Below are 23,705 nucleotides of genomic sequence, written 5' to 3' on the forward strand. Positions count from 1 at the left end.
CCAGTTAGGGGGGTGACCTCAGGGAGGGCTGAGATAGTGCTTCGGAAACTCCGTCTGGGATCAGCTGAGGCCAGAGATCCTTGACTTCTGTACTGTCGTGAAGCAGGAGGAATGAACAGGAGGGCATTAAAAGAAAACAATCTCCTTACCCCACAAACTCTAAGAGAAAACCTTCTGCTCATCAGACCCCCCACCCAAAAAAAGTGATAAACAACCGTGCAAATTGTGAAATATGCTAGAACTCTTTGTTTTAAAATTTTTATCAGTTTAGATAGAAATAGCTTCCCACGTTCAACAACCCAAGCAACCTTTTCCCTAATAACTGGGTTGCACTATACACACTGTGCTGCTTTTTAAATATCTTCTCCTTGACACGCTTCCAGGTACGGCCCCGGCCCAGCCCCCATCGTGCCTGAGCGCACTTCTGTGTTCACCTTCAACTTCACCTTCCTCCTTTGTTCCCAAGTGACATGCATGTGTATTTTCATTTTCTGACCCAGTTATGTAGGTGCTAGTGAGTGAGAATTTCAAATGTAAGATTCTTTTTAAACCTCTCCCACCGTCTTCCAGCCTGCCAAATAAAAAGCTCCAGTGTCCTGGAATGCACCTATGTGTCTTCTTGCTGTGTGATACAAGCTTGAAGAAAAAGAGCTGCATCCTTGGCCTTCTGTCATTAACAGAAGTTTTAGAAGCACATGTGCCCAATGCCCTTCGTAGGTGCCCTTTTAGCCATTTCCTAACCATCTGAGTGAAGTGGATCTTGGGAAGCTACTAATGCTGTCTTCCAAGTTGGAATTTTCTTTTTTTTTTTTTTTTTTTAATAAAGGCAAACGGACCAAAGAATGGATAAATAATAGAATTTGAGAATTCTGGCTACCAGAGCTTTATATTCTGTAAGACAGTGTTCACATCAACTATGTAAGGCTGATGCTTTTGTTTTAATAGCGATGGTGGCGGAGTGCTGAACCCAGTGAAGTTAGGGAACATGCCCAAGGTCATTTAGCTAGTAATTGAGAAAGTATGATGCTTTCAACCTGCTCTAGTTACTTAATGAGTATATATACCATGAATAAGGCTGGGGACCAAAACTAAGCTTCATTTCCAAATAAAGAAAGGAAAGGGAATTGAGGGGAAGCAGAATGAATGAAACAGCAAGTGCAAACCACTCAGCCCTGTGCCTGGCACATGGTAGCTTCTAAGTAAATGTTAGCAAGTATTGTTGCCCCAGTGTCAACTCTTTGAGGACTTTCTTTCAGGGAAAATATTAATGATGCATTATTTCTTGCTTTGCAAGATGTGAAGTTATTGACTTATCGCTGCTGGGCTTGGCATGTTGAGCCCTGTTTCTGTTTATTAATGTGATGAGGTTACTTGTGGTGAGGGAGGGTCCCCACTGTGCAGTGGCAGTAATTATCAGTGTTGCTGTGAGGCTGCAGGAACCGACTGCTAGCAAATGCTGGTTTCTTTTTTTCTCTTTCCTTTTTTTTTTTAAAAAGGAAAAAATCCCGTTACATAATTTAACAATCATTTTGTTCCATAGTGAGTTGAAAAGAACTTAGCAGCCTTCAGCTGGAGCTGAATGGAGAAGCAAATTATAGAAATCACTGACATTAGTGCCTGGCTAGCACGGGATTGTTTCCTACTGAATATTTGAAAGTATTCTGTCCAATCTAATTTTGAAAGACTGGAGTCAGAGGGCTTCCACTGCTTTCCTTGGGAACTATAATTATGTGGCCTAATAGAGCTCAGCGCTGGGGCATTTTCTCCAGCGGATGCAGGAGCAGTGGATATACTTGTAGGAGGTATGGTCACTTGCTTTTCAAAATGGGATTTGGAAAAGGAACACAAACATGTTTTGCTCTCTAGAAGAAAATGTTCTCTCTCTACGCAAGGATGTTTCTTTGGTCCATCCTGCTGCTTTTGAAACACAATTTACATAAACAGGATTTTCTTTAACTTTGTATTTATTCAGAATCCTCCAAATACACAAAAATGGACAGAATAGTATAATGTGCCCCAAACTAGCCCCAACAATTGTCAACCAGTTGTCAATCCTGCCCCACCTATACACCCATCTACTTCCTCCCTTCTGTTATTTTAAAACAAATTTCATCATCTTTTTTTAAAAAAAGAAAAAGTCTGATAAAATACACATAGCCTGAAATTTGGCATTTTAATAATTTTAAGGTATATAACAGTGGGTTTAAGTACCCAATGTTGTGCAACCATCACCCCTGTCTAGTTCCAAAACTTTCTTATCACTCCAGAAAGAAACTCTCTACCCCTTAAGCTGCAACTCCCATTCTTCCCTCCCCCTGAAAAACCACTAATCTGCTTTCGTTCTCTGCGGGTTTGCCAATTCTGGATATTTCATGTAAGTGGATTATACAACATATAGCTTTCTTCTTCTGGCTTCTTTCAGTTATTAGTATCATGATGTTTTCAAGATTCATCCACATTATATCATGCATCAGTGCTTCATTCCGTTTCATATCTGAATAATACTCTACTGTATGGATATACTACATTTTATTTATTCATCTGTGATGATGGATAGTTTGGTTATTTCCACATTTTGTATATTGTGAACAGTGCTGCTTTGAGCATTCATATGCAAGTGTTTAAACACATGTTTTCAATTTTGAGGGGTAGGTATATACCTTGAAGTGAAATTGCTAGGTCATATGCTATTTCTTTTATATATATATATGATATTTCTGATGCTGGGAGGGATTGGGGGCAGGAGGAATAGGGGACAACAGAGGATGAGATGGCTGGATGGCATCACCAACTCGATGGATGTGAGTTTGAGTGAACTCTGGGAGTTGGTGATGGACAGGGAGCCCTGGTATGCTGCAATTCACAGGGTCACAAAGAGTCGGACACGACTGAGCAACTGAACTGAACTGACTGATGATATTTCTAACTTACTGAGGAATCATCTAACTGTTTGCCACAGTTTACATTCTGTCCAACCATGTAGGAGAGTTCTAATTTCTTCACATTTTTGCCAACACATTATTTTCTGTTTTACTTTTTTTTTTTTTAATTTAAATTATAGTCATCCTAAAGGGTGTGAAGTGGTATCTCATTGTGGTTTTGACGTTGAGCATCTTTTCATGTGATTGTTAGTCATTTGTATATCTTCTTTGGAGAAATGCCTATTCAGGTGTTTCGCCCCTTTTTCAATTGTGTTGTTTATATTTTTCTTGTTGAGTTGTAAGTGTGCTTTATATATTCTGGATACTAGACCCTTATTAGATATGTGATTTGCACATGTGTTGTCCATTCTATGAGTTGTCATTTCACCCTCTTGATAATGTCTTTCGATGCACAAAATTTTTAATGTTGATGAAATCCAATTTCTCTCCTTTACTTATTTTTGTTGTTGTTGTTGTTTGTGCTTTTAGTGTCAAAGTTAAGAAACCATTGCCAAGTCCATGGTGGTGGAAATTTACCCCTTGTTCTCTCCTAAGAGTTTTACAGTTCTAGTTCTTACATTTACATCGTTGATTCATTCTGAGATAATTTTTTACATGTGATATGAGGTAAGGATTCAACAGTATTCTTTTACATGTGGATATCCAGTTGACCCAGCCTCATTTGTAGAAGAGACTATCATCATATCATTTTATCCTTAGTATTGATACTTCAGTATGCTTCTCTAAAATAGAATTATTTTTTCACATAACCAAAATACTATCATCACCCTTAAAAAATGTCAACCACATTTCCTTGATGTCAGCAAATATCTAGACTGTAGATTGTTCTCAAAAATTTAAACAGCTTTTTTAAAAAAAAAATTAGTGTCCAAAGTTGCATTCACTGCAGTTTGTTAGTAGACCTTTTTAAATGTTATGAAACCTACAGATTTCCCTTCCATCTCTTCTTCTTTCGTTATATATATTTGTTGAAGCAAATGGGCCATTTACCCTTTGGAGTTTTTTATCCTAGGTTTTATGGATTGTATCCCCATCATGTAACATGTTTGCTCCTCAGTCTTCTTAATTTCCTGTAAATTGGTAACTGAAACTAGATGCTTGATCAAATTTAGTTTGAGGTTTTTTGTTTTGCTTTGTTTTGGGCACGATTACTCCTTAGGTGATGTTGTGTTACTCTAATCAAGAGATAAATCTTAGCTGGTTATTTTCTTTTTTTCTTTCTTCTTTTTTTATTTATTTTAATTGGAGCTTAATTACTTTACAATATTGTATTGGTTTTGCCATACATCAACATGAATCCGCCACAGGTGTACATGTGTTCCCAATCCTGAACCCTCCTCTCTCCTCCCTCCCCGTACCATCCCTCTGGGTCGTCCCAGTGCACCAGCCCCAAGTATCCTGTATCCTGCATCGAACCAGAACTGGCGATTCATTTCATATATGATATTATACATGTTTCAGTGCCATTCTCCCAAATCATCCCACCCTCTCCCTCTCCCACAGAGTCCAAAAGACTGTTCTATACATCTGTGTCTCTTTTGCTGTCTCGCTTACAGGGTTATCGTTACCATCTTTCTAAATTCCATATATGTGTGTTAGTATACTGTATTGGTATTTTTCTTTCTGGCTTACGTCACTCTGTGTAATAGGCTCCAGTTTCGTCCATCTCATTAGAACTGATTCAAATGTATTCTTTTTAATGGCTAATACTCCATTGTGTATATGTACCACAGCTTTCTTATCCATTCATCTGCTGATGGACATCTAGGTCGCTTCCATGTCCTGGCTATTATAAACAGTGCTGGGATGAACATTGGGGTACACGTGTCTCTTTCAATTCTGGTTTCCTCGGTGTGTATGCCCAGCAGTGGGATGACTGGGTCGTATGTCAGTTCTATTTCCAGTTTTTTAAGGAATCTCCACACTGTTCTCCATAGTGGCTGTACTAGTTTGCATTCCCACCAACAGTGTAAGAGGGTTCCCTTTTCTCCGCACCCTCTCCAGCATTTATTATTTGTAGACTTTTGGATCGCAGCCATTCTGACTGGTGTGAGATGGTACCTCATAGTGGTTTTGATTTGCATTTCTCTGATAATGAGTGATGTTGAGCATCTTTTCATGTGTTTGTTAGCCATCTGTATGTCTTCTTTGGAGAAATGTCTATTTAGTTCTTTGGCCCATTTTTTGATTGGGTCATTTATTTTTCTGTAATTGAGCTGTAGGAGTTGCTTGTATATTTTTGAGATTAGTTGTTTGTCAGTTGCTTCATTTGCTATTATTTTCTCCCATTCTGAAGGCTGTCTTTTCACCTTGCTTATAGTTTCCTTTATTGTGCAGAAGCTTTTAAGTTTAATTAGGTCCCATTTGTTTATTTTTGCTTTTATTTCCAATATTCTGGGAGGTGGGTCATAGAGGATCATGCTGTGATTTATGTTGGAGAGTGTTTTGCCTATGTTCTCCTCCAGGAGTTTTATAGTTTCTGGTCTTACGTTTAGATCTTTAATCCATTTTGAGTTTATTTTTGTGTATGGTGTTAGAAGTGTTCTAGTTTCATTCTTTTACAAGTGGTTGACCAGTTTTCCCAGCACCACTTGTTAAAGAGATTGTCTTTAATCCATTGTATATTCTTGCCTCCTTTGTCAAAGATAAGGTGTCCATAGGTGCGTGGATTTATCTCTGGGCTTTCTATTTTGTTCCATTGATCTATATTTCTGTCTTTGTGCCAGTACCATACTGTCTTGATGACTGTGGCTTTGTAGTAGAGCCTGAAGTCAGGAATTATATGCCAATAAAATGGACAACGTGGAAGAAATGGACAAATTCTTAGAAAAGTACAACTTTCCAAAACTGAACCAGGAAGAAACAGAAAATCTTAACAGACCCATCACAAGCACAGAAATTGAAACTGTAATCAGAAATCTTCCAGCAAACAAAAGCCCAGGTCCAGACAGCTTCACAGCTGAATTCTACCAAAAATTTAGAGAAGAGCTAACACCTATCCTACTCAAACTCTTCCAGAAAATTGCAGAGGAAGGTAAACTTCCAAACTCATTCTATGAGGCCACCATCACCCTAATACCAAAACCTGACAAAGATGCCACAAAAAAAGAAAACTACAGGCCAATATCACTGATGAACATAGATGCAAAAATCCTTAGCAAAATTCTAGCGATCAGAATCCAACAACACATTAAAAAGATCATACACCATGACCAAGTGGGCTTTATCCCAGGGATGCAAGGATTCTTCAATATCCGCAAATCAATCAACGTAATACACCACATTAACAAATTGAAAAATAAAAGCCATATGATTATCTCAGTAGATGCAGAGAAAGCCTTTGACAAAATTCAACATCCATTCATGATAAAAACTCTCCAGAAAGCAGGAATAGAAGGAACATACCTCAACATAATAAAAGCTATATATGACAAACCCACAGCAAACATTATCTTAAATGGTGAAGAACTGAAAGCATTTCCCCTAAAGTCAGGAACAAGACAAGGGTGCCCACTTTCACCACTACTATTCCACATAGTTTTGGAAGTTTTGGCCACAGCAATCAGAGCAGAAAAAGGAATAAAAGGAATCCAATTTGGAAAAGAAGAAGTAAAACTTTCACTGTTTGCAGATGACATGATCCTCTACATAGAAAACCCTAAAGACTCCACCAGAAAATTACTAGACCTAATTAATGAATATAGTAAAGTTGCAGGATATAAAATCAACATACAGAAATCCCTTGCATTCCTATACACTAATAATGAGAAAATAGAAAGAGAAATTAAGGCAACAATTCCATTCACCATTGCAACGAAAATAATAAAATACTTAGGAATATATCTACCTAAAGAAACTAAAGACCTATATATAGGAAACTATAAAACTCTGGTGAAAGAAATCAAAGAGGACATAATAGATGGAGAAATATACCATGTTCATGGTTATTTTCTTTTTATGTTAGCAGCCATTGATGATTGGTGCTTAAATCCACTAATTTATCAGAGGTTGTGAAATAGTGACATTCTAATTCCATTATGTCATTTTCATTTATCAGATGAAATATTGTTTTTGTGAAGAAAAGTTTTAGCTCTTTTATTATGTAATCACGGCGGTAAAACTTGTAAAAGAAAGGCAGTGTAAATTCTTGATTTTTTCCCCTTTATTTACCAGTTTCAGTATAAGAAATTGGTTCTTTAGTTTCTTCAAACAGTGCCAGTTATATTCTTTTTGAAGGGATTTTTTTTAATGCATTTACTTAAGCATATTCCGTGTGTTTCAAGACATTGGAGTTATTATTCTTTTTTTTAATTTTTATTTATTTATTTTAATTGGAAGCTAATTACTTTACAATATTGTAGTGGTTTTTGCCATGGGTGTACATGTGTTCCCCATCCTGAACCCCCTTCCCACCTCCCTCTTTATCCCATCCCCCAGGGTCATCCCAGTGCACCAGCCCTGAGCACCCTGTCTCATGCATCGAACCTGGACTGACGATCTGTTTCACATATGATAATATACATGTTTCAATGCTCTTCTCTCAAATCATCCCACCCTTGCCGTCTCCCACTGAGCCTGAAAGACTGTTCTTTATATCTGTGTCTCTTTTGCTGTCTCGCATACAGGGTTATCGTTACCATCTTTCTAAATTCCATATATATGTGTTAGTATACTGTATTGGTGATTTTCTTTCTGATTTATTTCACTCTGTATAATAGGCTTGAGGTTCACCCACCTCATTAGAACTGATTCAAATGTATTCTTTTTAATGGCTGAGTAATACTCCATTATGTATATGTACCACAGCTTTCTTATCCATTCATCTGCTGGTGGACATCTAGGTTGCTTCCATGTCCTGGCTATTATAAACAGTGCTGCGATGAACATTGGGGTACACATGTCTCTTTCAATTCTGGTTTCCTCGGTGTGTATGCCCAGCAGTGGGATTGCTGGGTCATATATCAGTTCTATTTCCAGTTTTTTAAGGAATCTCCACACTGTTCTCCATAGTGGCTGTACTAGTTTGCATTCCCACCAACAGTGTAAGAGAGTTCCCTTTTCTCCGCACCCTCTCCAGCATTTATTGTTTGTAGACTTTTTGATAGCAACCATTCTGACTGGTGTGAGATGGTACCTCATAGTGGTTTTGATTTGCATTTCTCTGATAATGAGTGATGTTGAGCATCTTTTCATGTGTTTGTTAGCCATCTGTATGTCTTCTTTGGAGAAATGTCTGTTTAGTTCTTTGGCCCATTTTTTGATGGGGTCGTTTATTTTTCTGGAATTGAGCTGCATGAGCTGCTTTTATATTTTTGAGATTAATTCTTTGTCAGTTGCTTCTGATTCTCAGATTATCCCATTTTGGCCAGTGAGACCTCTTAAAGTTGACTCTTTGATCCTTTCTAGCATGATCTTACAGTCTTTCGTAGCTTCCTGGCTCTCATATATGATGATTTTACAGCTTTTTGGGGCGGGTGAAGCATGCTCTTTTGTGGCACTTTTCAAATTTCTTTACAAGAGCCCCTGAGAGTTTTGTTATGCTTTATAAAATCATAAGAAGACAAATCAGAATGACACTGGAAACTCATTCAGAAAACTAATTTTATGAGTTTTTTAAATAATTTTTTGAGTTTCACCTGGGCATTTAGAAAAAAGAGAACGTTGTTTCTGCCCAAAGATTTTTGCATCCTGATGGGTTATCTTTTAGGACCTGGTGACGTGGTGCTGGTGTTAGGAATGCACATTTGGACAAAGCCAAAATCATCAATGTGATTTCATTATGTCTCTATTTTAGTTCTGTTTCTAGCGTCAAGCCAGACACTGATTGCTAGTCATCCTAAACTATTTTCTTATAATTATGTTTAAAAGTACCTAATAAGCTGACTTTTGCTGAAGACTTTTGAAGAAGAGAGAGGATGTATGGAAATGGATGTGTTTTTCTAAACGTAGAAAATGAATGTAAAAGCAAATGGATTGCTTTTTTTCTTCTAGTCTCTACTTCTCCATTAAGTAAGGGAGATGTTTATTTTCTGCCTATTTTATAAAGTTGCTGAGTACTATAATGAGTTTATATTTATAGAGAACTTGGAGCTTTCTGGATGAAAGGTGCTAAATTAGGGCTTATTGTTTAGTGAATTTATCTGATATGTCCAGCCTCTTGGGAACATTTGCTGAAGTTAATTAAAAGCAGATAGTCCTCACTCTGACAGCTTACAGTGCCACTTACAAACCAATAACATAAACAGTGTGCACTTCTATTGTTCTGGCTTGGGATTGCCTAGACAACCACAGCTCTTTCAGAGAGGGGGATGAGCCTACATCTGTAGGAAAGATGAGCTTGACCGCTAAATGAAACCACAAGGATAGTCTCAATTCCATCTGAACCAACCTAGCTGCCCTCATTTAAAACACATACTTAGAATATGGAGATTTTCCTCAATTTCCAGTTGTAATTTTCAGTTTAGAAAATTAAAAATAATCTTTCCAGGACTTCCCTGGTGGTCCAGTGGTTAAGACTTTACCTTCCAATGCAGGGGATAAGGGTTCGATCCCTGGTCAGGAAGCTAAGATCCCACATGTCTCAAGGCCAAACAAATAAAGCATTAAAAAAAGAAGCAATGTTTGTAACAAAATTCAATAAAAGCTCTAAAAATGGTCCACATCAAAAAAAAATCTATCATTTGGGGAAAAATTAAAGATAAAAATTTGTTTCATATGTCATTTTATGATCACTTTTTCTTTGCAGAAATGGCATTCCAAAGCAACCAACTGGACACCTTATGCTTTCTTAACACAGTGGAAGTCTTGGAGTGCAATTATAATAATGGCCTATTTGCTTCCTTTGCCAGTTGGTGATGGAGTTTTGCGGTGCGGGCTCTGTCACTGACCTGATCAAGAACACAAAAGGTAACACGTTGAAGGAGGAATGGATTGCGTACATCTGCAGGGAGATCTTACGAGTAAGTGACAACATGGGATACCTTGGGAGGTATTGAACTTTACACTGACCTTCCACTAATTCATTCCATAATTCATGTCGGAAACCTCCTTAGAGCTTTATTCTAACAGTGATGGTGGCAGTGGTGTGTGTTGTGGTCTGTTGTTATGAAGGGAGAGCCATTCTAAATAGACTTCACAGGTGGCTCAAAAGGTAAAGAATCTGCCTGACAATGCAGGAGACACAGGTTCGATCCCTGGGTCAGGAAGATCCCCTGGAGGAGAAAATGGCAACCCACTCCAGTACTCTTGCTGGGAGAATCCCATGGACAGAGGAGCCTGGCAGGCTACAGTCCATAGGGTCACAAAGAGTCAGATACAGCTGAGCACGCACACAACAAAAAAACTGGATAGGCACGTGCACTCTCATTTGAAGGGTTAGTTGGGTGATTGCCCTTAACCTGGGATTCATTTTCTTTGGAGTTTCCGGTTGGAATTCTGATTTTAGATCACAAAGATAGTTTTCCACTTAGGAGATGGATTGTTTAAAGATATTTTGGTCACTTGTTTGAGTTTTCAACTTGTGAAGGTTTATAACTAATTTAAGGCTTGTATGACGTTAGCCGTTTTAGTACATAAAACCTAGTTTAACTGATTTTGCCTTAAAAAGTTTCTTTGAGACAACCTCTAAAATCAGTCGAAACAGTTGGGCAAAAATGTGCCCATCTGCCCAGTTTTGCCCACAAATTCCAGAGTCAGACAGTCTGCACAGCAGTGTCAGATTTGCTGAGTTCACTTTAGGAAGAAGATAACTGGCCATATTTTAGTTTGTTTGGATCAGTTGAATTATCTCTTGCTATTAATAAGGAGGCTACTATATGTCCACTGAACATTCCTATACTATATCTGCTTGACATTTATTTATTTGTCCTGCCTTCTTAATATAAGGGAACAAAACATAAAACTATTTCATAAATTAGAATGCTTGATATTGTAATGATGTTATTTCTCCCCAGTCTGATCCTTGGTATCATAAACTGCCTATTCAAATCCTTCTAGATACACTTGTGGAGGTACAAGCTGATTTTTAAAACATTATATGGAAATAACAAAAGGCCAAGAATAATCGAGGCAATTTTGAGAAACAAAGGTGAAAAATTTATGCTGCCAGTTTTCAGGACTTCTTATAAAGTTGCTAAGTCGTTAAGACAGGGTGGTATTGTCATAAGGATAGGCAAATGGCCAAGGAAACAGAATGGAGAGTCCATGAGCAGACCAGACCCACTTCTTCTGGTCACCTGATTTACAACCAGAGCAGTGCTACAGTGCATGGGGAAAAGTACAGAAAATAAATAAAAAATGACAACACTTGGGTATCCAGTGCTTGAGTTAGCATGCATTGATATAATATGATTTGCTTCAGTATGCCAATTTCAGATTCCTTTAGGTTACAGTGTATCTTAGAACAAGTCTGTTTTTAGAACACATACCACATAAAAGCCAAAGTCAGGATAATTCATGGAAAAATGGAACACAATGAGGTTGAGATGTCCCTGAATAATTATTTCACATAATGAGCACAAAGTCACAAATATCATAAAGCACTAAAAATGACAGTGGTGAACATTAACAGAGGAAGTAAAAATTGCTATTTTCCTTTTTTTTTAATGTGAGACATTGCTTAAAGCTAATGGGAAATTTCTTGCTTGGTCTGAGTAATACTGTGCTTAATTAAAATTATATAATAGAAGATAACTTTTAAACTTTTAAATTCAAAAATTGCCCCCAAAAGTGGGGACTTGTGTTAAATCAGTTTTCTGTACAGACTCGGTAGATGTTCCGGGTACCAGCTGGCGAATGCAGGTGGTCCTGACTTTTCAGAGTGCTGTTAGCTGAGACATGTGCATGTTGGAACCAGTCATATCACGGCTTGTGTGGTTCCTTGTTACCCGAGATCGAAGTTGATATGCAGGTGTTTCATTTAGCACAGCACCATGCATTGTAAGGACTGCATGTATATTTCAGTTTATACTGATCCGTTGCTTGCAGTTTAGAATAAATGAATATTGTGCTACATTTGAATTATGACCACATGAAAGATATGAATACAATAATGAAAGGATCTCTGGGTAAGTTTGAATTTTTTGGATCATTAACATCCAAAATACATTTTTTTGCATCTGAATCTATATTCCTATTAACCTTTCCCAACTCTGTCTCTCCAGGGGCTGAGTCACCTGCACCAGCATAAAGTGATTCATCGAGATATTAAAGGGCAGAATGTCTTGCTGACTGAAAATGCAGAAGTGAAACTAGGTAAGAATAGAATCCAGGGAGCCTAGGAATTACAGGAATTGGTAGGATTGTTTCAGCTGTTTTTCTTTTTGAATAATGAATGTAAATGTATCACTGTGTATTTGGAGGTCATTGTACCTGGAATGGAAAGGAACATGTTTCTTTTCCTATTTAAAAAACATTTTTTAAAAGCACTTTTAGGAGTGAACTGGAGAACCATGTGCTTAATCAATGTGTGGAAATAATTGAGCTTACTTTTTAAGCAAAGAGCCTTTAGATTAGAAGTGGCTGACCTTGAAATGGTTTCCCATATCTTATAGTTTGTTTATGTTGTTGCTGCTGTAACAGAACAATGGTGACTTATTTTTAAATTGAAAATATCCACACACATTTAGAATAATGAATTTCCTGCTATATTCCCCTATATTTTAAGTGCTGTTTACATCGATTTCATTATTACCTAGGGCACCTGTACAAAATGGATGCTTGATATTCTACTTTACACACATATTGATTATCCCACTTCCGTCTGCCAGAGTTATCAGTGAGGGAATCCTTTTCTCTGGTCCTTTCCATTAGAGCCCTTCCCACAATAAATCTGGGATTTTCCAGATGAGGTAGAGAATGCCCACATGCATTTGACTGCTTGATGTATATAAGTAAGAGCATACATTGACAGATATCCTAGAAGAGATGCAATTTGTCTTCTAGAAAAGAATCACTGTCCATGATTGTTTCTTTTCAAAGAGACTTAACTATCTCCTATGTTTATATCCCAAACATTCGCTCTTGCCTTTTTGTTAAAATATATAATTTCCATTTTTTTTCTTAGTTAGCATTTGGGGCCAAGCTTTCATCTCATGAATATTCTCTTTTAAAACAAAAGCATACATTAGGTAGGGAAAACCGTTACATATGTACTGACTACATAAGCTATCCTCAGAATGTTCACTCATCACTATTAACAGTTACTTGTGAGGGACTATTATGTTCCAGATCATGTACAAAATGCTTGAAGGCAGATGATTTCACTTAAACATTACAGCAGCTCCACGTGACTCTCAGCATCCTCATTTTATGGATTAAGAAAATGAAGCTCCAAGAGGTTTGTCTACTAGGTCACATACGAATAAGTGTCAGAAATGAGATGCAAATTTAGGCAGTCTGACTGTGGAAACTTAGCTGATTACCACTGTATTTGCATCCTCTAAACACTCTCCTTTATGGTCCAAGCTTGCCTTTTATTTAACACCTATTTTTGGTCCTCCATGGAGCCCTGATATAACCAGATATAACTCCTTGTGCTTTTCTCATTGATGTACTTTATCCATTTATATTAATATATGCAATTTAAACATACACATTCACTAGAGATTATCATGGGCTTCCCTGGTGGCTCAGATGGTAAAGAATCTGCCTGCAATGCAGGAGACCTGAGTCGGGAAGATCCCCTGGAGAAGAGCATGGCTACCCATTCCAGTATTTTTGCCTGGAGAATTCCATAGACAGAGGAGCCTGGCAGGCCACAGTCCTTGGAGTCACAAAAAGTCAGACACAATAGAGCAACTAACACACACACACACACACACACACACAGATTACTATACTAAATTAAGTAAGTCAGACAGATATCATATGATATCACTTATGTGTGGAATCTGAAAAAAAATGATGCAAGTAAACTTATTTACAAAACAAATAGACTCACAGACATAGAAAATAAACATGGTTATCAAAAGGAAAAGGTGGGGGAGGGATAAATTAGGAGGTTGGGATTAGCATGTGCACACTGCTATATATAAAATAGATAATCAACAAGGACCTACTGCATAGCACAGGGAACTCTACTCAGTACTCTGTAATAACCTATAGGGAAAAGAACCTGAAAAAGAGTAGACCTGTGTATATGTATAACTGAATCACTTTGCTCTACATCTGAAACTAGCAGAACATTGTAAATCAACTATACTCCAATCTAAAATAATTGAATATACGTATTTAATTTAACTGCAGTCACAGTAGTGAAAAGGAAGAAGCATCCTGAGTGCCCTCAACAGATGAACGGGTAAACAAAATGTGGCACCTACAGACAGTGGAATAATACTCAGTCTTAAAAAGGGAGGACATTCTAATGCATGCTGCAACATGCATTAACCTTTGAGGACATTACATTAAGTAAAATAAGCTAGTCTCTAAAAGACTAATACCGCATGATTCCACTTATATGAGGTATCTGTCTATAGTAGACAGATTCATAGAAACATAAAGTAGAATGGTGCTTTCAAGGCACCTGGGGCAGGAGGGAGAAAGAGGAGTTAGTGTTTAATGGTTCAATTGAGGAAGATGAAAAAGTTCTGGAGTTGGATGGTGGTTATGGTTGCACCGGAAACTGAATGTACTTAATACCACAACACTGTCCACTATGAAGTGGTTAAAGTGGTAATTTTATGTTGTATATTTTACCACAATAAAAAAAATATTCATTTTATCCCCATATAAGACCTTCGATCACAAACTATTCATTTGTCTTCCCTTAACTAGTGGACTTTGGAGTCAGTGCCCAGCTTGATCGAACAGTGGGCAGGAGGAATACCTTCATCGGAACACCCTACTGGATGGCGCCAGAAGTTATTGCCTGCGATGAAAACCCAGATGCCACGTATGATTTCAAGGTGTGTCTTCTTACTCTTCATAAGTTTCCAGGCATGCCTAAACATCTCCCTCTGAGACTTGTAGAGAATTTGCTCATGGCTTTGGTCTTGTGATTTGTATAATCCAAAGGGAAAACTAAAAGACATTTCTTGAGTTTAAAATTATGACATTCAAATGAGAATCTTTTTAACAAACTCAACCATCATATCTCATTGCCTATTTGTACAAAAAATATGTATATATATATATTTAAACCATTTTCTATGTTCTTTTAACCTTCTCTTGCTTCTTACTAGAAAATAGATTTCTATTTTGGTTGTAGTTTAGATTTTTGGCAAAGCATATGTATTCTGAGAGCTTTTTATGTTAAAAGAAATCAAGACATGAGTTTGTTTTCTTAGGTCATCTTTTTCTGGTTAAAAACAATTATATTTAGTCATTTCTACATAGTTCAAAGTTTAATTATTAGAGTTTCTTTTCAAAATGAGAGAGAATCAGATAGGTTGGTAGCTACTTTACAGTGTTTCTATAGCCTATTGCCATGTTTGATAGAAATTTGATTTGTGGCTTGACGTTTTGTATCATCAACTGGAAAATTGCTAGTAACTCAAAGCAGTGTTTAAGTGGAAAGGTGTAAGTTTTCTCCTCCAAGAAGCCTCCTCTTTTCCACAGGTGCATGGACTTTTCACCAAAGGACTTTAATGATTACTTTGAAATACCCTCATCTTACGGATGTGGGAACTCCACAATGCACACCCAGTTGGTGTCTTCTCACAGACTTGGCCCCCATATCTCCAAGCTCTCTGTTCAGAGATTTTCCTAAATATTACCATGTTTCTCTATGATGCACTCCTACATAAATATATATAGGAGTATAAGTATCCAATATATAAAATATAAATGTCCAATTTACCACAAAACAGCCTCTGAAGAATATATTTGAAGAATTCCTCTATTAAAGAACATTTTTAGTTCTCCACATATGGTGTTATTATTGAAATCAGGTCACAAAGATGCAAACATTGCAATGTCTTTGGGACCCAGTGTCTCAGGGCACTGACAAAATTATTTGCCTCTTTGGAGAAATGCAAGTTTGAAGGTCTAAAAACAAAATAATCTTCTGTAAATTTCCTCCTTCTTTCACAGTTAGTCACTGTAATAACCTGACAACAATCTGTCTGAACACAGCTGCCAAGTTAAAAATTAATCTTTTGCCAAAATAAATGTCATTTATTTAAACTGTTAATGATAAGCACATTTAAATAATTTAATTTGCAAATCCCTTCAGAGGAGCCACTACAAAATATATGTCCCAGACCAGATATGTGTACCACGATTGGCTATAAGCAATTCTTCAAACTATAGTTATACTTAACAAGTGCTAACTGGTCTATATCTTGGCCACAGATATTTTAAATTGCTTTATAACATACCATAGAGAATCAGAGTGTTTCAAACATTTAATCTCATTTTAGCCTGTAAGTATTTTGTCTGTCTATAATATATATGGGACTTATGTTCTATGGCATAAAATAGATCCCTGTGACTTAGCTGTTTTCAGTAGAGTGACTAGAAGAGGACTCCTCTGATCAAGCCGAAGCTTGGAATTAAACTGATATCTTGAATCTCTTTCTTCAGATTATGGTTTATAGTCAGATTAAGGAATATAGCTTGGGGTTGGTGAAAAATTTTTGAGCCTAATGCATAATCCTAGTGTGAACAAAGCCTGATGTATAACCGTAGGTGTGGACAAAGCCTGATGCATAATCGTAGGTGTGGACAAAGCCTGATGTATAACCGTAAGTGTGGACAAAGCCTGATGTATAACCGTAGGTGTGGATAAAGCCTGATGTATAACCGTAGGTGTGGACAAAGCCTGATGCATAACCGTAGGTGTGGACAAAGCCTGATGCATAACCGTAGGTGTGGACAAAGCCTGATGTATAACCGTAGGTGTGGATAAAGCCTGATGTATAACCGTAGGTGTGGACAAAGCCTGATGCATAACCGTAGGTGTGGACAAAGCCTGATGCATAACCGTGGGTGTGGACACAACCTGATGTATGAATAACAGGGAGCATCGTGCTGCACTGGGAGGTTTCAGAGGTGCTGGAAGGTCCTGAGACACTAGGAAATCAAAGATTAATTTCTGTGTTTTTTATTAAAAAATAAAGGATCATGATGAGAGAACAAATTCAACCATATCAGCCATTTTACACCTTCAGTGCAACTTACTTTGTTTGGATTGTCATAAACGTAGGTTGTGTAAGAGGAGAAAGTCATGGCAAGAATATGAGCTTCGCTGGCCACTTGTCATGAGTTAAAGAAGGAGCACAACCAAAGGGTGGATTAGGAAGACCAAGCAGAAAAGAAGATTTGGGGGTTCTCTGAAGATTCGTTCCAACCACCTTGCAGTTTTTCTGTGGATCAGAGAAGAAGCTATACTTTAAATAATCTTGCTACTTCTTTCTCAGCATCAGATCTTATTCTTTTTTTCTGTTTAGTGTTCTTAGGAATGTGGCCAGTCACCAGGAGACAGCTCAACAATACATCGACTTTCAAAACCATTTATTCATTCACTCAGTGTGTATTTATTGAATACTCACTATGCAAAAGGAATTAGCCAAGCTCTACCTGTATATGCAGTTTTTTCCTAGAAAGTCCATTTGCGACTTTATCAAAGTTCAGTGGTTTGTTGCTGTGTTTGGTTGTCCATTTGACCCAGGGTATATCCTAGCCTCAGAGACTGACCTTAGCACTCGAGTCTCTCACCTGCTGTGGGTATGTTTAGAATAAAAGTTAAGTTGAAGGCCACTGGGCTTTGTCAGGTTTTCTTTCACAAAAGCCCTTTCTTTCCAATAAAGACAAAATGCAAAGGAATATAGTTTGGTTTTATTATTTATTTCTTTTTTTAAAGATTTTTTTCATTTCCTTCTGGCTGTACTGTGTCTCTGTTGCTGTGCGGGCTTTTCTCTAGTTGCAACAGGCAGGGGCTAGTCTTTAGTCGTGGTGCCAGGCTTCTCCTTGAGGAGGCTTCTCTTGCTGCAAAGCATGGGCTCCAGGGCACTCCACTTCAGTAGCTGCAGCTCCTGGGCTCTAGGGCACAGACTCAATACAGGACACATAGAGGTGCACAGGCTTATCTGTTCTGCAACATGTGGGATCTTCCCAGGGCAGGGATTGAACCTGTGTTTCCTGCATTGTCAGGCAGATTCTTTACCATTGAGCCACCAGGAAAGCCCCTGAGTATTATTTTATTTGCCTAATGTCTTTAGAAACTGCTGTGTTTTTTTTAAACTATAGCAATTCAGTAAAATAGGAGCTTCTATATAAGAAAATAGGCTGAAGAGCCCATGCTTTTTCTTGCAGTCTGGTTTTATCTGATACCTGCTGGGCACAGTATGCCACTGCCTGAAAGTAGCCCCTACCCTAAGGAGGAGCCAGAATCTCACCCTTTCCCCTAGAGCCCTTCCTTTCTTGTTTTCAGAAAATCTGTCAAAACACTTCAAGCAAAAGGCAAGGTTTCATTTTCCTGATAAGTACGTGGGGCAATAATGAAAGCTTGCTCATTTAATAATAAGCATTCAAAAGACTTGGAATTAATAAAGCTGTTCAAAATTCCTAGGCTGTTTAAATTGTTATTTTTTTAACTTGAATTTCATTTCAGTTAGATGGGATTTGCCGAGTGTTTTATAGTCCTATGTATTTATTGCTTTGACAGAACTACTCACTGACGGACGTTCTCTGTGGGCAGGAGCCCATTTGTAGTTGAATAAAGACTGGCACAGCTGCCCACAGGAATACTACACAGCCATCTGAACAATGAGATAGTGTATATGTTGAAGTTGGGCAGATTCCAAGATACAGTGTGAGGTACACAAAGCAGCTTACAGTACGCATAGTAGAGTCTGGTTCGCCCCTACCTGATGGATGGATGGATGTGGATGGAGAAATTAAACTTCTTTTTTTAAACTTTTTATATTGAAGTATAACTGATTGACAGTGCTGTGATAGTTTCAGGTGGGCGGCAAAGGGACTCAGCCATACATACACATGTATCCGTTCTCTCCCAAGACTCCCCTCCTGTCCAGCATGCCACTTAACATTGAGCAGAGCTCCCTGTGCTACACAGTAGGTCCTTGTTGGTTATTCATTATAAACAGAGCAGAATTTTTGTGTTAAACTTTTTATATATCTTTCTGTAACTGTTCTAGTTTTTTAAACCGTAAACTGGTGATGCTTTTACAGCAACTTAGTCAAGTAAGAGAAGTATGGTGAAATGGTGTATCCCCTCAACCCCACCACCATCCACTGGCCTGATCTGTGCTCATGTCGTTTGTTATCTGCCTAAACTCTGAGACTTTGCACGCAGGTGCTGTGGACCATTTAAAGACGTAGATGTCTCCTGCAGGGTTTGGGTGAATATTGTGCTCTGGCTGTAGAGCAAGTACTCATTCTCTTGTGTTACAGATAATTGGCTTTATTCAGACAGAATGAAAAGGACCCCTGAAGGTAAGAGGCTCAGCTGGAGAGAAAGTGAGCACTTGCCTAGCCAGGGAGCATCACCAAGGTGTATGTGATGTGCTTTGTGAGAGGATGATCTTCACATTGCAGAATGAGGTTTGCCTCTCACATGAGGCCTGACCTCTGTCTACTGAAATTTCAACAAAGCTCCCATCCCCATGTGGCAGGAAGAAAGGATGATACAGACACCACCGTTACTGTTCCTGGCAGAGACAAACTTCTATCCAGCATATTCCTCGTGCTGCATGTTCACACCCACTTGCGTAGGACTTTTTAGTCGGACATACTACCACCCCATCCAGGCTCTCAGTTGATCCCCAGGTGAAGAAGATAACCTGTTCATCCAATATTTTCCCTATGGTCACATTACAAATGTATATGAACAAGGAATTCTGGGGGAGATGAGATTATGAATAACTACCTCTAAAAAAGGCTGAGCACCAAAGAATTGATGCTTTCAATTTGTGGTGCTGGAGAAGACTCTTGAGAGTCCCTTGAACAGCATGGAGAACAAACCAGCCAATCCTAAAGGAAATCAATCCTGAATATTCATTGGAAGCCTTGATGCTGAAGCTAAAGCTCCAATACTTTGGCCACCTGATGCAAAGAACTGGCTCACTGAAAAAGACCCTGATGCTGGGAAAGATGGAAGGCAAGAGAAGAGGGGAGCAACAGAGGATGAAACAGTTGTATGGCATCACCCATTCAATGGGCATGAGTTTGAGCAAACTCCAGGAGATAGTGAAGGCCAGGGAAGCCTGGTGTGCTAAAGTCCATGGGGACGTGAAGAATCAGACATGACTGAGCAACTGAACAACCTCTGCTTGAATGACCTCAGTCACCCTGATCTCACCACCTTGGTTCTGTTTATATATAATGTAGTGTATATGATGTAGGGCATGTCAGGCCTTTGAGGTTGGATAGGATTGGTTTAAAATGTAGACATCACTTCCTTGCACTGTATAACCTCAGGGAAGTTATTTAACCTTTCTGAGCCTCTGTGGGAGTATATGACAAGGCTCTATTAGAATAAAGTGAACTGACGTATATTAAGGAATTAATTCACTACCATTTGATAAGTAGTCAATGTATGGTAGTTAATATTCATGTTTATGTTTCATCTGAAGGTACTGCCATTTGGAGACATTTTGACCTAAAACAAATCCCAGGAATATCGTAGAATTTGAGCCACCTATTTGTACTACACACCTCTAATTTTCGGCTTGCATTGAGCCACAATCTGCTTCTCTACTTACACCTCTAGATTAAGGTGCTGCCCTTAGGGACCACATAAAATAAATTCATTTTGCTTTTTCCAGGTGTAGCATTTCCAAAAGGAAAATAAGTTGCATGTTGAAAGACTGATTTCTGGTCTTCGTTTAAAAAAAAAAGACTGATTTCTTGGTCTTGGCAAAACTTGGTAGACTCTACTACACCAATTGCACCTGTTATGAAGCTCTTGTTTGTGAGCTCTAGACCACCCTGCTAGCTTCTGCTCAGGGGTGATGGGGTCAGGACTCAGCCAACCCCATTTCTGCTTGGCCATCGGGGTAGCTCGCAAGGCTGGAGGAGGAAGGACACACCTTTTCCTGTTTGCTTCCTCTAAGCTTCCTGTTTACTCCTGTAACATCCCAGAAACATCTCTGAGTACCAGGGCTCCTTGTCACTCACTGGTTTGCTCGTTGAACTGCCAGTCAGTGATAATTGGACCTCAGGCTTTGTCTGTGCCAGTATTTGTTAAATACCCACTGTGTACACTGCCTTGTGTTAGGAACTTTGCATATATGCCTTGTTTTTTAATTGTTACTATTTTTAATATTTTTTTATTCACTTGGCTGTATTGGGTCTTAGCTATGGCACATGGGATCTTTCGTTGTATTGCTCAGATCTCTAGTTGTGGCACATGGGCTCAGTTGTTGCGGCACGTGGACTTTGCTCTGAGGCATGTGGGATCTTCATTCCCCAACCAGGGACCAACACATGCCCTGCATTGCAAGGCAAATACTTAACCAGTGGACCAGCAGGGAAGTATCCTGCATATCTTACTGAATTCTCGTGTTAACCGTGCAAGATAGGTGTTCTGTTCGTGCTACAAGTGAGGACATCAGTTCAGAGGGTCGAGGGGGGTCACCCCAGGTCTGCTCGCTACACGTGTTCTTTCTACCTTTCAGGGCACACTGGGGCTCTTCTCCTGCCTGCCCCCACCCCCCCACCTCTCTCTCCTTGTATGGCTGGTTCAGCCTTCTGAAAGTCCTCTTCACTTGTTGAGCAACCCAGCCCCAAGAGGAATGGCCTCTTGTGATGTTCAAGTTCCTCTGTGCCAGCTAGCCCCCCACCAGCCAGAAGTTGCGTGCTTGCCACTGCCTTCTCGGAGGCACTAGAATTTGTCTCTGTTCTGTTGGTGATGCGCACAGTACTGGGCTATTAATCATGCTGCCGGCCAGGCTGCGCAGCACCTCTAGAATAATGAATTACCCAACCCCTGCCAGAATGAGTCACTCCACGGCCACGGAGGAAACTTATCTCTCCCAACTCTCTCCTCATCTTGTTTCTCCCTCTTCCCTCTCTCGTCTCCTGTGATCTGTCTTGCCAGTTGTAATTGGAACATTTTCTCCCGTATTTAAGTTCTGAAGTGTCTCTGGGACTTGCTAATATATCCAAAGGCTTAAATAAGGCCCGTCAAGGACGTTTATTGCTTTCTAGCATGGGCAGTTAAGCATAGCTTACAAGCAGCTCTGGGTATATATGGCCAGGAATATAAATGTTCCTTTTGGAATACAAGAGAATCCCAGAAAGGGGAAAAAAAAAAAAGATCCTAATAATGATATCAAATGAAGGCTTAAAGAAGAAATAATCTCTGGCCTGGTCACGTGACAAAGGATGCACCGGAGTTGGGATGTTGTGATCTTGCGTTTGAAGGGGTTGTTTGGCGGGGTTGGGGAAAGCAGCCAGAGAGAGAATCTGAGATACTGTGTACTGAATGAAGGAAACATCACTCTTTCACTAACCCTTCCTGCTCCTGGTGGCATAAAGGGAGGATCTCCCAACAACTGGGACCTCTCTTTTTCCTTACTATCGAAATATGCTTCCTCACGTGATTGCTCCATACATACGATCACTAAGAAATGTTTTTAGGCATACTTACATTTCTTGTGTCACCAGAAGTCTGGAGGAAGGCAGGTGAGTGTTGATTGATGTCTTCAAAACATGGGCTCCTACCTTCCTGCCCTGTCAGCCTTAATTTGTCGACTTACTGCCTCATGGTTGCAAGATGGATGCTGTAACTCCAGATGGCATGTTTGTATTCAAGGCACTAAGAAGTGGGAAAGAGTTGTCAAGACACCAGCTGTATTTGTCATTTATTTCAGGAAAAGCAAAAGCTTTCCCAGAAGATGTTTGCCTGGGTCTCAGCAGCCAGAACTAGGTCACTTCCTTGACTGCCATCCTTAGCTGAGGGAAATCTGGATACCGAGTTTAGCTTTCCTATGCGCTGAAATGGAGGCAGCAAGGGCAGTGCAGATCGAAACGCCTGTTGGGTTAGCCAACAGACAGTACTGGCCACAGCCAATTCGAGGGAAGCCATAGAAGGCTACACTGGGCAGGCAAAGGCAGTCTTACCTCACAGTGGAAGACAAGGACATGATGAATTATTCTTGAGCCCGCTGTGTACCGGGTTTTGTGTTAGGCAGCATGCCTGCGTACATACACGTCACAATTGTCTGTTGTGTAGTGGAAAGCTGAGCTCTGTGCGGTCTTCTGGATGCAGTTAAATTAGGAACCTGAACTTGAATCTGGGTCTGTCTGACTTATTCACACTGCCTCTAGGAAGTTGAGCACTGGTTTAGGATGCGCCTCACTGAATCTCAACACCTTCATCTGAGTCACCAGCACTTTAAGGTACCTGTAGACAAAGGAGGAATCTGAAGCGATTATTTTATGGGTCCCTAATAAGGTTCTTAAAGTGAGTTATTAAGTTCTTACATTGTGATGATAGTTTAAAAAAAGAACTAGCCTGGGAGGCAGGAGACCCAGCTCTGATTAAAACCTGGTGCTTAGTTGCTCTGTGATCTTAAGTCATTTTTTCTCCTCTGTGAAATGAAAAGTTGGACTAAATGACCTACAAAAGGTCTAAGGGACTTTCCTGGTGATCCAGTGGTTAAGACTCTGCATTCCCACTGCAGAGGGCACAGGTTCAGTCCCTGGTCAAGGAACTAAGGTCCCACATGTTGTGTGAACAAAAACAAACAAACAAAACCATCCTTCTACTGAGGGTCTAGCCTTAAGACACTTAGGTTTTGCTCCTTTCTCTCATGTGTCTATTCACTCGACAAGTATTTATGAAGTACCTACTATGTG

General features: G+C 39.2%; 1 protein-coding gene across 9 annotated transcripts in view; it reads left to right on the forward strand.

Annotated features, from left to right (window-relative positions):
* The window catches only part of TNIK (TRAF2 and NCK interacting kinase), a 407,441-nt gene that overhangs the window by 260,373 nt on the left and 123,363 nt on the right, over positions 1–23,705 (forward strand). For all 9 annotated transcript variants that reach the window (XM_070803591.1, XM_070803368.1, XM_070803755.1 and 6 more), the window contains exons 5-7: positions 9,791–9,901; positions 12,104–12,194; positions 14,715–14,845. In XM_070803591.1, the coding sequence (XP_070659692.1) occupies positions 9,791–9,901; positions 12,104–12,194; positions 14,715–14,845 (333 nt within the window). The remainder of the gene's footprint in view (positions 1–9,790; positions 9,902–12,103; positions 12,195–14,714; positions 14,846–23,705) is intronic.

The sequence above is a fragment of the Bos indicus genome, chromosome 1 (genome assembly GCF_029378745.1).
Source record: "Bos indicus isolate NIAB-ARS_2022 breed Sahiwal x Tharparkar chromosome 1, NIAB-ARS_B.indTharparkar_mat_pri_1.0, whole genome shotgun sequence".
NCBI lineage: Eukaryota > Metazoa > Chordata > Mammalia > Artiodactyla > Bovidae > Bos > Bos indicus.